At 51.0% G+C, this 14,528-nt stretch overlaps 1 protein-coding gene across 2 annotated transcripts in view; it reads left to right on the top strand.

Annotated features, from left to right (window-relative positions):
* Positions 1–14,528, top strand: part of LOC144948428 (laminin subunit gamma-1-like) — a 137,158-nt gene that overhangs the window by 100,183 nt on the left and 22,447 nt on the right. For both annotated transcript variants that reach the window (XM_078877885.1, XM_078877886.1), the window contains 3 exons: positions 5,087–5,275; positions 9,999–10,116; positions 10,560–10,655. In XM_078877885.1, coding sequence (XP_078734011.1) covers positions 5,087–5,275; positions 9,999–10,116; positions 10,560–10,655 — 403 coding nt within the window. The remainder of the gene's footprint in view (positions 1–5,086; positions 5,276–9,998; positions 10,117–10,559; positions 10,656–14,528) is intronic.

Genomic DNA, 14,528 nt, shown 5'->3' with positions numbered 1-14,528 from the left:
TATTGGTGCAGGTTGTCATTGTCATTTTCGTACACACGTTCGCTTGTGCTGCCAGTCGCGGCCTTGAGCCAATGGTGGAAATTCCACATTCCTATGACAGGGGGATAGTGCTTGCATAATGTCCTTCGAGGAGCTCGCGGACTCTGCGCATTCATACATTGATACATAAAATATTCATGCGTAAGTACATACACGCATGAACAAAACACATTTAAAAAAAAGTTTAAATTATTTTCTGCTCATCTCCTGTTTGCAGCCTTGAGCCAGTTGGGGAGGGGCTGGGTGGGGAGGGTGGGGCTGGGTGGGAGGGGTGGAGATGGGTGGGGAGGGGCTGGTCACCCAGTGGTGCCCTTATAAAACTCAACGTTTAACCTACTCACGCCGGCTTGTGCCCGCCCTCACAGTCGGGCATATTTGCGGAATACACCACGCCGCCGTTGACGCTGGCCATTGACCGAGCAACCCAACGTTCCTACCAGCTCCCTCCGCAGGAATGTGTTTGTGAGCAACATGGCGTGGAAAAGCCTGCAAATTAGGGTGGATTCGATTGGCTTAGGGGTGGGGCTGTAAAGCTGTGAAGTGTTCAGGGATTGCACGTGTGTGGAAATGAGTTCATCGATTTTAATCTCTGATCCATTCATCAAGGACTGAACATGAGATTTGCTTTGTGTTTTGTATTTTTTTTGAATCGCACCTCCTCAGCTGTTGTTGACTTTAGGGTTTAACTTCCAGGTGTTGTTCTGTGAGAACTTTCGCATGATTATTGTCCAAAAATACACATCTGTGTGTGCGCGCGCGTGTGTGTGTGTGCGTGTGTTTGTGTGCGGGAGCGGTAGTGTAGCGGTTAGCGCGTTGCGCTATGAACCTGGCGACCCAGGTTCGATTCCCGCTCACGGTCAACACCAGTGACGATTATCTGAACCGGTCCTGGGCCTCCCCTAGGTCGACTCAGCCTCAAATGAGTACCTGGTTTGGTGTGTAAACATCGTCACTGGGGAGACAAAGGCGGTCGGGCGTGGTTGTTGGCCAACCACCCCCTCGTGTGCCGTTCCGGCCTTCATAGGTGCTCCCTAACAGCACTTGCCCCTACAGTCTGTTAAGGCTATACAGGGGATCTTTTATCTGTGTCTTGTGTGCTTGTTGTACATTGTGTGGTGTAGCGGTTAGCGCGGTGCGCTACGAACCCGGCAATCCGAACTCCATCCCCTCTCACGGTCAACACCAGTGACGATTTTCTGAAACGTTCCTGGGCTTCCCTTACGTCGACTCAGCCTTAAACGAGTGAATGGTGCAATGTGTAAACATCGCCACTGGGGAGACAAAGACGGCCGGGGAGTGGTCCTGGCCACCCACCCCCTCGTGTGCCGTGCCGGCCTTCATAGGTGGTGATCGCTAACAGCACTTGCCCCAACAGTCTGTTAAGGCTACACGGGGGATCTTTGTCAAAGTTGAGTGAGTGGTCATTGTATGGGTGTGTGTGGGAGGGTATTTGCATTTTTACTATCTGTCCCTAAAATACTTTGTTGGAATTCTTACTCACTCCCTCGGCAACTTTACTGAGCCAAAAATGGAGTGTCTGTTGAGGCTCCAACTTGTCTGGACTCGGCTTTGGCAAAGAGGAGGCTGTAAGTTGGCAATGAGGCATTGCTATCAGTCAGACTCGTATGACCATCACATCACACCCCATCATCTATCCACTGCTGGATCTAGGCCTCCCCACGAAACGTGGGTGGTCGGTTGGAGGAGCGTCTGGCGTGTGCTTGTTTTTAGATTTAACCACAAGGAAGACACAGATCCCATCACGTGACCAACGTGGTCCGGCGGTAGCGCACTCGCCCGCTCGTTGCAGAGGTTCACGGTTCGATTCCAGCGGCCACCCTGGTTAATACTGCGGGTGCACTAACCGTCATGACTCTACGCGCCGTTTGCTCCACGGTGAACGTTAAAGATCCCCTGATGTGATTCGCCAAAGCAGGCCGTCGTGTGCCCGCATCACGGCATCAAATTTGCCACGTTTTAAAACCACACCGTAAGTTGCTCAATCGAGACCATACACAGCAGCGATCATCGATCCCCTCCTGATAGACTAATGCCCCAGATCACTCTTGCAAATGAGACTCATTAAACAAAATAAACTTGAAGCCTCACCACCACATCGCACGTACGCCGCTCTCAGCCTTGACTAACCCACCAGCTCGACAGAGCTGGGCGTGTGGCGGTGGCGTTGTACCGCAATGTGCTTGTAGTTGTGGAGCTTAAGATGCCATCGAATACTTCCCAGGTCGCTGATAGACCAGAGTAGGTGGCACGTGGCCATTACCGAGAGGTGGACCGTGCGGAAATATTTCCCACATCGCTGACCCGTTGAGATCCAGTTGAAAGCGCGCTCCATGTAATCAAGAGCACGGCATAGGGCTCGCAGTGTTTGTACGCTCCGAGCGTGCCTATGCGTGTGTTTGTGCGTAGCGTCATGCTCAGGGCACTACGCTGAGGTCTCTGTGACCCCCTGGTCTCGTTCCAATCCACGGTGTGAAATGCTGCCACTTGATGTTTGAATGTGGCCTTGGCCTCTCCTAGATCAGCTGATCCTGAAATTAGTAACCGTTACCTGCTGCAGTTGTAGGGGGTGGGATGAACACGATGTGGCGAGTGTTGTGAGGGTCTCACTCTCCACTCGTGTGTCGAATTGGGCTTTAGTAGATCAGAATCGGAATATTTTTTATTGAGACTGCGGGAGGGGGAATCCGATGAGCTGTGAAGCTTTTTATTCACAGATGTCCGGTATGGAAAGAAAGTTACAACACCAAACAATGCAACTAAAACGATATCATGAAAAAATGGGAATTGGTAAGCGAGTCACTAAATATAATTAAAGGAAAATTCTATTAATTCTACAAGTCCGATTTGATCAAGCGTGGGCAAGGTAGCAAAACCAATAAAAACTCAATTGTCTCAGACCACATCAATATAACACCATACAGCAGTAATCCCTCAATACAATGGCACATTTACATTGAACTATCAATGCACAGATAAGATGCTCGCTAATGCAATCTTCTGGCACTTAGCACATCGAGCAACAGATTTCGAGTGACCTGGGCCAGATCGCGGTTTGGGGCATGAACTTTCCCTGAGTCTCTCTCTCGAGGTCAGCTCCGTCTAAATTATCACCCCGTGCTTGTGGTAGCGTTCGACATCGTCAGCAATGGGGAGACGAAGGTGGCCTTGAGCGTTTCTTGCTTTTTAGCCCCCCCCCCTCCAATACGTCATCATGCGCACCAACAGGGGCTTGCGCACAAACACGTCCACGTCTACGTACACCTCGTGCTCCCTTTTAGCCCCGCCCCCCCTCCCAATACGTTCCATTCATTGGCTACCACATTCTGATAAGCTCCCCCCCTCTCCTCCCCCTTAACTTGTATTTAAGAACTTGCATCTTGGAATCCCTGCCTCACTTGATACAGCAAATCTGGCTGTGACGGTCCCACCTGATGACGGAGACTTGTGTTGCCTCCGAAACGTCGTGATTTTTATTATTTTATTTTTGTTAATTTTAATTTCATTTTTTGACCTACGTTTCTTGCTTTGTTTGCTTGGGCTACCTCTTGCCCCTCGAAGCTGCCCGTGGTTCCCGAGTGTGATGATGGCTTAGTTGTGTCTGACACGGCCATCTAGAGCCATGGGCCACGCAGCTGCCAAGCAATCGATCACTCAACGTCCACCCCTGTCAGGCGCAATTCACGGAGAGCATGAGAGCGCTTGAACACACAAACAAAATTCAGATGAGAAATATGGTACGTGTCAGGGCTCTCTCATCCAGCCAGCGCGATTTCAAACTTCGTCAAAGCAAGGGTTACAACATGGGCAGTGCCCCGTTTGCTCTCCCTGTTGTTTTCAACGTTAAAATGTTTTCACGATATTCTCAGATTTTTCCCTTCTAATATTTTTCCGTCGCACGGACTCATCCGTTTATCAACCACTGCGTCACCAGGGCACATGGGACGGTGGTTTGCCCATTCGAGTGCTAGACGGTGGACTTTTTAAGATAATTTCATATTTTGCTCGCATGACATCCACGATAACGAGGGAGGGAGGCAGATTATGCCAGTTGAAACTATAAACAATATTTTGGTTGTGAAAATCTGTTGCGAGTAATTCCGCCCGCCCCTAAACCACCGCTGTGTAGGTGGTGTTTTCTATTCGAGTTCATTTAATAGTCTGGAACATTTTTTTTTACTCGGTTATTTTCACCGAGTAAAAAAAAAATACAACTCTCACGCCCACATTTACGCACATTCGCTCGCTCGCAAACACGTAGACACCCCCCCCCCCATACACAGACATATACAACGAAGGCAAAAGGATCTCGTCACAGCCATGCAGTGTTGTTAGCGAGCGCCTATTAATGACAGCACACAGAGCACGAAGGAGTAGTGTGGCCAGTACCACACGTGCCAATTTTTCACTGCTTCGGCAGTAATACATTGGCACCTGCATGATGTTGCTAGATGTAACCACAAAAAGTGTAATGTTTTGAATTTCTCTCCAACACAATGTATGTTCATGCATGCACTGTTGAACTTCTTTTGCACCGTACGAAGTGAACCCTGCTAAATCGGAGGTGCAAATGACAACAAACTAAGCACAAAAAGCAGTTCTAAAGAACGAGTTTTCAATCTAGATTATGATTTAAAAGTGCATAGCTCCAGTGGCTTCCTAATATCGGAAGAGCGTTCCAGACGGCCGCAGAAGCGCATCTGAAAGCGCCGCGCGATGCGCTGCCCGTCTTTATTCGATGTCCAGCCAAGAGCCGCTGCTGTGCGGATGACCGGAGTCCATGTGATGATTATGCTGCTTGACACTACCGGTGGTGGCTGCTGCTGAAGCGGAAATAAATTGCCTCCGCTTGTTCGTCACGTGACAACTTCATGAGCTGGTTGTGTCGGGTGGAGGAGGAGGGTGCACGACACGCGTTTTACTCTCGCGGTCTGACCCCCAAAAGTCAGTCGATGGAGGTGTGTGGTGTGTAGCGAACCCGGGCTTTTGTAACGTCTCCCGCCCGTCTCTCCCACCCACCCGCCCGCAGCATGCGCCTGCAACGGCCACTCCAACGTGTGCCACTACGACCGCTCCCTCTACCAGACGACGGGCAACGGCGGCCACTGCACGGGCTGCCGCGACAACACCGCGGGGCCCTTCTGCGATCGCTGCCGCGACAACTTCTACCGTCAGCACGGCTCGGGGCCCTGCCTGCCCTGCAACTGCGACCCCGTGGGTGAGTGGCCGCCACCCTAACGCCGGGAGGTTGGTGATCGTGAGAGGGCTCTGAGGTCGGAGGTGAGAGCGGCACCGGATTGGGATCCTGGGCCCGATTACAGGCAGCTGCCACTGCTGATGAAACCGGGTACTCGAGTGTAGTGAGTTCATGGTCTCAGCCTGGCCATCGATGACTTGACACCTGGACCAACCAGACTTACGTAGAGACCCAAGGACTCGCGCAAAGATGCATAGACTTACGCAGGGACCCATGGACTCGCATAGATTGAGCTGTGATGAAACCATGCTCTCGAGTATCACGACTTGATGGTCTCAGCTCGGCAACCAGTGACTGCACAATAAAAAGGTTCACGTGAAACTTTGTTCGGTATCTTAATGTGTATACGTTCGCAGCTCTGCGAGTAAAAATGTCACCTTGTCATGCAATGAACCTCATTCTCAGTAGGAATGTGCTGTCCTCCTGTGTGTGGACCAGAGGTCACTTCAAGGTAGTTTGGTGATATCCACTTCCGTGGGCCATTGTCTAGCACATGGTTGTACTTGCTCCATGACAGTTTCCAAATAAATATGTATTCTCACGACACAATGCTGACAGCGCAGCCGAGATAATACTGCGGGGAATACTTCCCAATGTCTCAGGACAGCTACCGTGACTAAATAAAAATCTCGAACAGGTGGCGACCCGAATGATGACACTGATGACTCTGACGATGGGGAAGGGCTAGGAGTTGACCCTGGCTGGGATTTGAACTCTGCATCTTGTGAGTGAGAGCCCACAATTGCTCCATTTCTGGGGAGACACATCCCAGGCTCGCTGGGCCATGCAGAGCATCATCTGTGGCTTGGCCCAGCCTCTGCTATGAGTGTTTTCTAGGAACAGGTTCTGTGATGTAACAGACACACACACACTCTCGCGCACAAGATATTATATAGACATCTTGATTTGAAGCTTTCGTGACTGCAGGAATCCATACTCTTTGGTTCTTTTGGTAAAGTCACGTAGGTAGAAAATCAACAGATCACGACGTTTCGATCGCAACACAAGCAACCGTCATCAGGTGAGACAATCACAGCAGGAGTTCTGCTGACGTAGGAGTTCTGCTTCTGTGTTTGTTTCACCTGATGACGGTTGCTTGCGTTGCGATCAAAACGTCGTGATCTATTGATATTATATCTACGTGACTTTACCGAAAGAACCAAAGAGTATGTTCAGATGCATTCGCCAACGATGTTGGCCGTGAGTAGGATCGCCGGTTCAGTACGCTAACCATCGCGCTGCCTCATGCCGGCACTCCCACACACTCGCAAACTCACTTTCCCACAGGCGGAGAGAGAACAAGCTTTAAAAAAATAAACCCACAATAAATAAAATAAAAACTGCAATAATATACGTAAAGAAAAGCTACAAATGGAGACGGGGGCTGGGGGGGAGTGTTTAAAACTCGTGATAAAGCTAATCAAACTGACGTTGAGTCATCACAGCACACAGGCTGCATGGCCTGAATTGACGTCACCTCAGAGAAGAAGGCGATAAAGATGGGGAGACAGGGGAGCCGTACACCGCTGATGTCAGAGTTATGGCCGGGTCCCACTGCACCACCGCAAATGGTCATCGCTGTCGACGAAAGATCCACAGCCGGCCAGTCTTCATCTGCTGCTGGATGAAGGCCGTTGCACTTTGATGCCACCGCTGCCAAGTCCACACACGGCCACGTGGGGAATGGGTGGCTTCGACCGTGGATCCGCTACGATTCGAGGGGGAAATGTCAAAATTTGGGTTTGTTCGGCCCTTCCGAAAGACTGGTCGGTGTCTCCCGGCTGAAGCGAGCGTCGGGCGCGGCTCATCTCCTTTGGGTTCGGAGGGGGGGGGGGGGTTGGGAGGGCCTTTAGCCAGTGGTGGAAATTCTATCTTCTAATGTCAGGGCCCAGTCTCTCCATAAGATGGTATCTGTTGATTATCGCACAAATCGGTATTCTCAATTCACTCGCCACCCACCGGCGCTGCGAGTGTCGAGCACAGCCACACGCTGACACGTTGGAGATCTCGTGTCTGACTGCACTCATGCGACTAGGCCGCATGGTTGCACGGATTTTTTTTTTAATGCAGTTACTCTGATTTCCTGGGGCGCCACGGTGGTGAGATGTTAACTACCTCGCCTGCTATACAGGAGGTTGTTGGTTCGATCCCGAACCCGACGCCTGTATATTTGTAGTTTGCATGTTCTCACCGTGGTCGTTTGGATTTTGCTTCGGGTCCTCCGGTTTTTCCCTCCACATTTAGAATCACCATCACGCGTTTCGAGTATTTGGCTGCTATAACATTTCCACACGATGATAAGCCACTTCGTTGAGCTATCGTTTGTAGCCGTGTCGCTTCTGAAAAAGAGCTACACAGCTCAGTGGGCATAACCTGGTAAAATAAAAAATAATTAACGGTTAGTTTTTTATACATGCTGCACCAGTGAGAGATTAGCCAGAGTAACAGCGGACGGTGGGGCAGTGGTTAGCGCACTTGCGCTTTGAACGCGGCAACCTGAGTGTTATTGCTGGCCAGGAACTGACATCAGTGGCGAGTGATATATCAACTGGTGCTGTGACACTATCTGCAATACTCCCTGTGGCTGGAACAGTGTGGGAAGACGTTCATCCAGCAGTGGATTTATACAAGGCCAGAATTATGATTACAGTATTATCGTTATTTTTAGTGGACATTATTCAATAGAGTATTGAAGCTATGTGAGGCTTTCCAGGTTAAATAAAGATTCTTACTGTTATTATTAAGCAGTCAATGATGTCTGTGCTGAGACCATCAAATTCCATGCCCCTGAGAACCTAATTTTACTTTATTTTTACTTATTTATCCAGGTTTTTTTCTATTTTAAGATGTTTTCAGCCGATTGATGGTGAGTGTTTATACGTGTGGGAGGAGACCGTAGCACCCGGAGGGAACCCCACGCATTCGAGGGGGCAACGCTCTAGCATGGGATCATGGGAGAATGAAACTTGAATCATGGGAGAATGAAACTTGGATCATGGAAGAATGAAACTTGGATCATGGGAGAATGAAACTTGGATCATGGGAGAATGAAACTTGGATCATGGGAGAATGAAACTTGGATCATGGGAGAATGAAACTTAGAGAATTAGAGAATGAAACTTGGATCATGGGAGAATGAAACTTGGATCATGGGAGAATGAAACTTGGATCATGGGAGAATGAAACTTAGATCATGGGAGAATGAAACTTGGATCATGGGAGAATGAAACTTGGATCATGGGAGAATGAAACTTGGATCATGGGAGAATGAAACATGTATTCACAATGTAGGATCTCAGAATCAGAATAGTCATTTGTACTGTAGGAATCCGATGAGCTGTAAAGCTTTTTTTCACGGATGTCCAGTCGGGGCGGGTCAGAACGTTACAACACCAAACAGTACAAACAACACGATATGAGTGCAAGGTAGAGGAAAGGGAAGCACATTTCTAAACAATATATATTTTGTTTAAGGCCCACTGAGCTCTTCACTTCTGTTTCAGAAGTGACCTGGCTACAAATGATAGCTCAACAAAGTGGCCCATCATGTGGAAATGTATAGCAGCCAAATAATCTAAATAATCTAAACGCATGTTGATTCTAAATGTGGAGGGGAAAAAAACTGGAGGACCTGGAGAAAAAATCCACGCGACCACTGGGAGGACATCAAACTCCAAATATAAAGGCGTCGGGGTTGTGATCAAACCCGCTCCACGCTCTTTCACATGGCTATTGAGAGCTCTCTGAACCACATGCTCTGAATTCTCATAATCCACGAATCAAAGAGCTGTACAAATAATTAAACATGGCCCATGTCTCTTCACCACAGCCTCTCTCTCTCTCTCTCCCTCCGTCTCTTTTTTTCATTGTCACTGCTCCGCACACTTACGAACGAGACTCTCCTTTTGTACCGGAAGGACGAATTCCAACGCCTCTTTATTAACCGGTGAATAACAGGAGTCACGCCTGTGCGTCCGTGCAATCTCTTTCTCAGCCCGTGCAATTTTTCATTCGTCGTAAATGCCAGGTGCGACGGCGCATCAAACACCACGGCGTCCACGCGGAGACGCCTTTCCACCCAAAGCCAAATGAAGGCGTGGATGCGTTTCGACGAAAGGATAAAAAAACATCAATTATCCCACGTTCTTCATTGGTCCTGACTTAAAAGGCATTTTGAGTCGATAATGATGACGTTCAAGTTTCGCCCAACCCAGCCGGCTTGCACCGTTTCTCTCGCCGCTCTTGGAATTCTTTTGCAAGGGGTGGCTGGGTGGCTCGGAGGTCAAGAGAACCCTGTGCCACGGCTGCTGAGAAATTGGGTTCAAAACCAGGCGGCTGCCTGTGATTAAACCGGGTTTTCGTGCCTGTGAATTCACGGGTGTGTGTGTGTGCCTGCGTCCGTGTGTCTGTGCGCGTTTGCACCTGTTTGTGTTTGTTGTCCGTGTGCGCGTGTGCATCTCCGTGTGTGTGTGTACATGTACGTGCATGTGTACGCGCGTGCATTTGTGGGTGTGTACATTCGTCTGTGTGTGTGCGTGTGGGTGCGCGTGTGTGCGTACATCCGCGTGTGCGTGCGTGCGCATGTGTCTTTTGGTGCCTTCATAGTTGTTGCTCGCCAACAGTCTGTTAAGGCTACACGGGGGATCTTTGTCTTTGTGTGCGTGGTGCCACCCCCGTCCCGCAGGCTCTCTGAGCGTGCAGTGCAGCACCACCGGGCAGTGCGCATGCAAGGCTGGGGTCGGGGGTCAGAGGTGCGATCGCTGCCAGCCTGGGCACCACTCGCTCTCCCACAACGGCTGCAGGTGGGGACCTCACGGCCACGGGCTACGACTATGGGACTCGGTGGCTGGGTCTTTCACGTCGTGAAAGATCCCTGGACGCAGACGTTCCCTGGGTTTGATCTTCCACAATGCTCATGGTCCATTCTTGATACAGTAAATTTAGCTGTGACGGTCCCACCTGAAGACGGAGACTTGTGTTGCCTCCGAAACGTCGTGATTTAATTGATTTATTTTCATTCATTATTATTTAATTTCTATTTTTATTTTTTACCTATGTGACTTTACCGATAAAACCTAAGAGTATGCTCACGGTCCACCCTAAACCACATCCACTGCACAAAGCATGGCAGATGCGGATTCCTGGTGCACAAAGGGAAAAAAAAAAAAACTCTCCGGTAGTATGCGACTGTGGTCACCCAGAACAGACCGCACGACATGTATGACTGTGCGCGCGTGTTCCGCAGGCCTTGCGCGTGTGACCCCGCTGGGAGCACCCACGATTGCCAGGACGGGGGGCAGTGCGTCTGCAAGCCCAACGTTGAAGGGGACAACTGCAACCGGTGTGTGAATGCTCCACGTTCTCACGGCCAGTGTATCGACCCCCCCCCCCCCGAAGGACGATGGACTGAGACCGCCCCCTGTCCGGGAGGACAAGCCGCTCGCTCTACCACTGAGCCATCCGGTCAGATTAAGTGGCTTAAACCTGGACTCGCACACAGAACCATTCACCAATCTCCCATGACAATCGGAAGACTCGTGGTCTGCTTTTGTCTCCCCAGTGGCGATGTTTGCACATCGCACCAGGTACCCATTTGAGGTTGAGTCGACCTAGGGGAGGCTGGTTAAAATATTCGCCACTCTTTTTGATTGTGAGCGGGAATCGAACTCGGGTCGCCGGGTTCGTAGCACGGAGCGCTAACCGCTGCGCCACGACTCCCCACATCCGAAACAAAATACAAAGATCTCCCGTATAGCCTCAGCAGACTGTTGGGGCAAGTGCTGTTAGCGAGCATCTATGAAGGCCGGCACGGCACACGAGGGGATGGGTGGCCAACACCACGCCCGGCCGCCTTTGTCTCCCTAGTGGCGATGTTTACAGACCACACCAAGGTACTCATTTGAGGCTGAGTCGACCTAGGAGGAGGTACGGGACCGATTCAAATAATCTTCACTGATGGTGGCTGTGAGCGGGAATCGAACCCGGGTGGCCAGCTTAGTAGTGCAGCGTAGCGCTAACCGCTATAACTTCCGCTCCCCACATACATACACACACATAACACCTCTCCCTTCACCACAGAGTTCTCATTATCCGCCAGGCCCTCTCCAAACAATAACAAGTTCATTAAGTGTCTCGCAGTACCATTTCCCGCGGGGCATGAAAGCGTGTTCGTGTTGGCAGCGGTCCGCGCATGCGAGAGATTGCCCACGCGGTCCGTTGTGGGGGGGGGGGGGGCGGACGTCCATGGGTGGTCGCTCGTTCTGCCTGCCGCAAACGCGCCTCCCTTCCACCGTCACTCTGTTGAGCTTGCCCCGCTGCTTGCCGCGCTCGCTCGACCGGCGCCCGCAGGCTGCAAGAAGGTTGTGGGTCGCGGTTGGACGCAGTCTCGTACTCCTGCGACGCGGTGGTTGTTGCGCTCCTGGAGATGCTGTGCGCGGGGCTGAACAAAAAACACGAAGGCGCGCGTGGGTAGCTTCTCGAAGCATCCAGCAGCATCCCGATGCCTCGTCCGGTGATGCTATGCCGAGGCAGCCGCGTCGCAACCGCTTATGGCTCCTCGCGCGACGTAGTTCCGTTCTCTCACTCGCGTTTTATACAATTCACGTAATAAAAAAAAAGTGTTCCCGAATGCATTCATCTCATCGCGTTCCATCCAATTCGCGGAGGCGGCAACATAGCAGGACACCCTACGCTTGCGAGAAGCCCACAAGGCCCTCCGGCCGGGCAGCGGTGTAATAGCGACGTTACGCTTTATTTAAAGGCGAATGTTATCGGCGAATGCGTTGCATTTTTCTGTCGTTGTTATCATAGCATAGCAGGAGCCGAACTGCTGCTACTGCTGCTACTGCTGCTGCTGCGTCAAGCCTCCTTTGTGACGTTATAGTCAGGAAAGATAATGTACCAAACAGGCAGACCCCATGGGGGGGGGGGGGACTGGGAAGTTAAGCCGCGCGATTACAGCCATCTGTTCGGCAGAGAGGGGGTCACGGCCAGGTCTTCTGCTGCGAAAAGAGTAAAAAACACAGATGTAAAGTTGGGCTCACATCCCCGGCTGCGCCCCTGGCTGGCTTGTGCGTAAATTCTATCCGTGATCGTCGTGGTACTGGAGCGCAGCCTACGACCACAGCAGCAGAACCACTGCTGAGCCTGGAGTGACCCAGAATGCATTGCTTCAGGACGTCGACCACCGCCCTCTTAGGGGGTCCGTCCAACACAAACGGCCATGGTCAATCCACCGCTGCACGATGGCCTCCCCAATCCGCCAGCGCGCCTCTCGCGATCCTGCGATGCAACAAATGCACCGGTGCTGATTGCTCCGACTCCATCTCTCCGGCGGATGTACTCTCTCTATCTCTCCCGGACACGTTCCGTTCCTTGGCTGACGCTCCATTGTTGTTGTTGTTGACCGCCGGTCATTGTGCCACTTGACCGTGACGCATCCCGTTCAAGCCCCTTTAGTTTGGATGAAGTCATTGACCTGGGTTTGTTCTCTAATCTACGTGTTCCAACCTTGGGCACGGCACACTGGCTCTTGTCGAACTCTCTGCCACACAGCGCTGGATGCTGGATTTGATTAAAGTCACCCTTCCCGTGATTTTGAAAGGCAATGCTTTTCGGGCTTCAGTAATTACCGCACAACTGTAGAAATATGTCAACTGCGTGACCTCTGACCACCGCTCGGCTGCTTTATCATCACGACGATGATGAGGATGGTGACTGCAAATTTGTATTTCAGCAGTGCTGTAGAAACGTATTCCCGTAATCGTATCAATGTAACGAGATTGTTTTGGAAATCATTATGGCATTGTTAAAATATTCTGGAACGTTGTGTGCTCTACCTAGAAGATTAAATAGAGCAAGTGTATGCACGTCTGCGTGCGTGTGTCTGAGTGGCGTGCGCGTTGCGTGTTGATGCGCATGCCTTTGTGAGTCCGTGTGTGTGTGAGGAGCGGTTGTTAGCGCACTTTGCGATAGATTCCTTAATAAGTGCACGTCAACAAGCACTTGCCCCAATAGCTTGTGCAGGCTACACGGGGTGAATCTTTGTCTCCATGTGCGGGGAGTGGCGGCGCATCGGTTTGCACGCCACACTACGAACCTCCATTACCTGACTTTGATTCCCTGCCAGAGCTATAAATCAGTGGGGCGTGACGCTTGAACACGTTGGCGAGATGGTAACTCCCTCACCTCGTATCCAGGAGGTCGTGGGTTCGATCCCGACCCTGGGGATTTGTATATCTGAAGTTTGCACGTTCTCGCCGGTAATCGCGTGCTCTTTTCTCCGGGTCCTCCGGTTTTTTCCCTCCACATTTAGAATCACCGTCACGCGTTTAGAGTATTTGGCTGCTATAACATTTCCACACGACGACGAGCCACTTCGTTGAGCTATCGTTTGAGGCCAGGTCGCTTCTGAAAAACAGCTACACGGCTCAGTGGACTTTTCCTGGTAAAATAAAAAAAAAGTTTAGTTTCATAGTTTAGTGCCGCGTCCACCCCTCGGTCAACTCGGTTTTAAATAAAGAACCCGGGAGCGGTGCGTAAAAACATCAGCCAGCACTGCGGGGAGACAAAGACGGCAGGCAGCTGTGGTGGATACGTCCAGCCACTTCATAGGCGCTCGCTAACAGAACTTCAACTTGCGTTCTTACGCCGGCTCCGTGCGCGGGGGATATGTTTGTCTTTCTCTGCTTTTCTCTCCATGGAACTAAGGGGTCAGCCTCGGCGTCCCGTTCGTAATCCACGTTGTGAAATGTGCTCCCCGAGGGAGAGTGCGGAGATGGGGGGGGGGAGCATCTGGGGCGACGGTGTTTATGAAGACCCAAACGAGTTTCCTCCTGTAGTCTGGATGTCTGTGGACTGCCTCGTCCCCTTTGCTGCCCGAGATTCACGAAGCCCTCTCTGGTCAGGCACGGCAGAGCGAACGCACCCATGGGGATCAGGGCTTTTGCCCAGGAGCACCCCAGAAAGTGAATAACGCCTCTCTCGCCGTACTCGTCTGGCAGTGCATTTATATCAACAGCGCTGGTCCAATGCCATCAGCTCTTGGACTGGCTTCGATGTTGAGCGTCTTACCGGCGGAGTCAGGCCCACACGTGCCAATGCTGGTGAACTGTCACATGTCCAGATGTTTCCTAACTGGACACAAAACCACAGTGTTATGTTATTGTTGTTATTATTACTCAGCTTGTTTATCCAGGAAAGCCTCGCTAAATCT

Source organism: Lampetra fluviatilis, chromosome 49 (assembly GCF_964198595.1).
Source record: "Lampetra fluviatilis chromosome 49, kcLamFluv1.1, whole genome shotgun sequence".
Classification (NCBI taxonomy): domain Eukaryota; kingdom Metazoa; phylum Chordata; class Hyperoartia; order Petromyzontiformes; family Petromyzontidae; genus Lampetra; species Lampetra fluviatilis.
The sequence above is the reverse complement of the archived record's forward strand: the minus strand, read 5'-3'. Positions and strand labels throughout refer to the sequence as shown.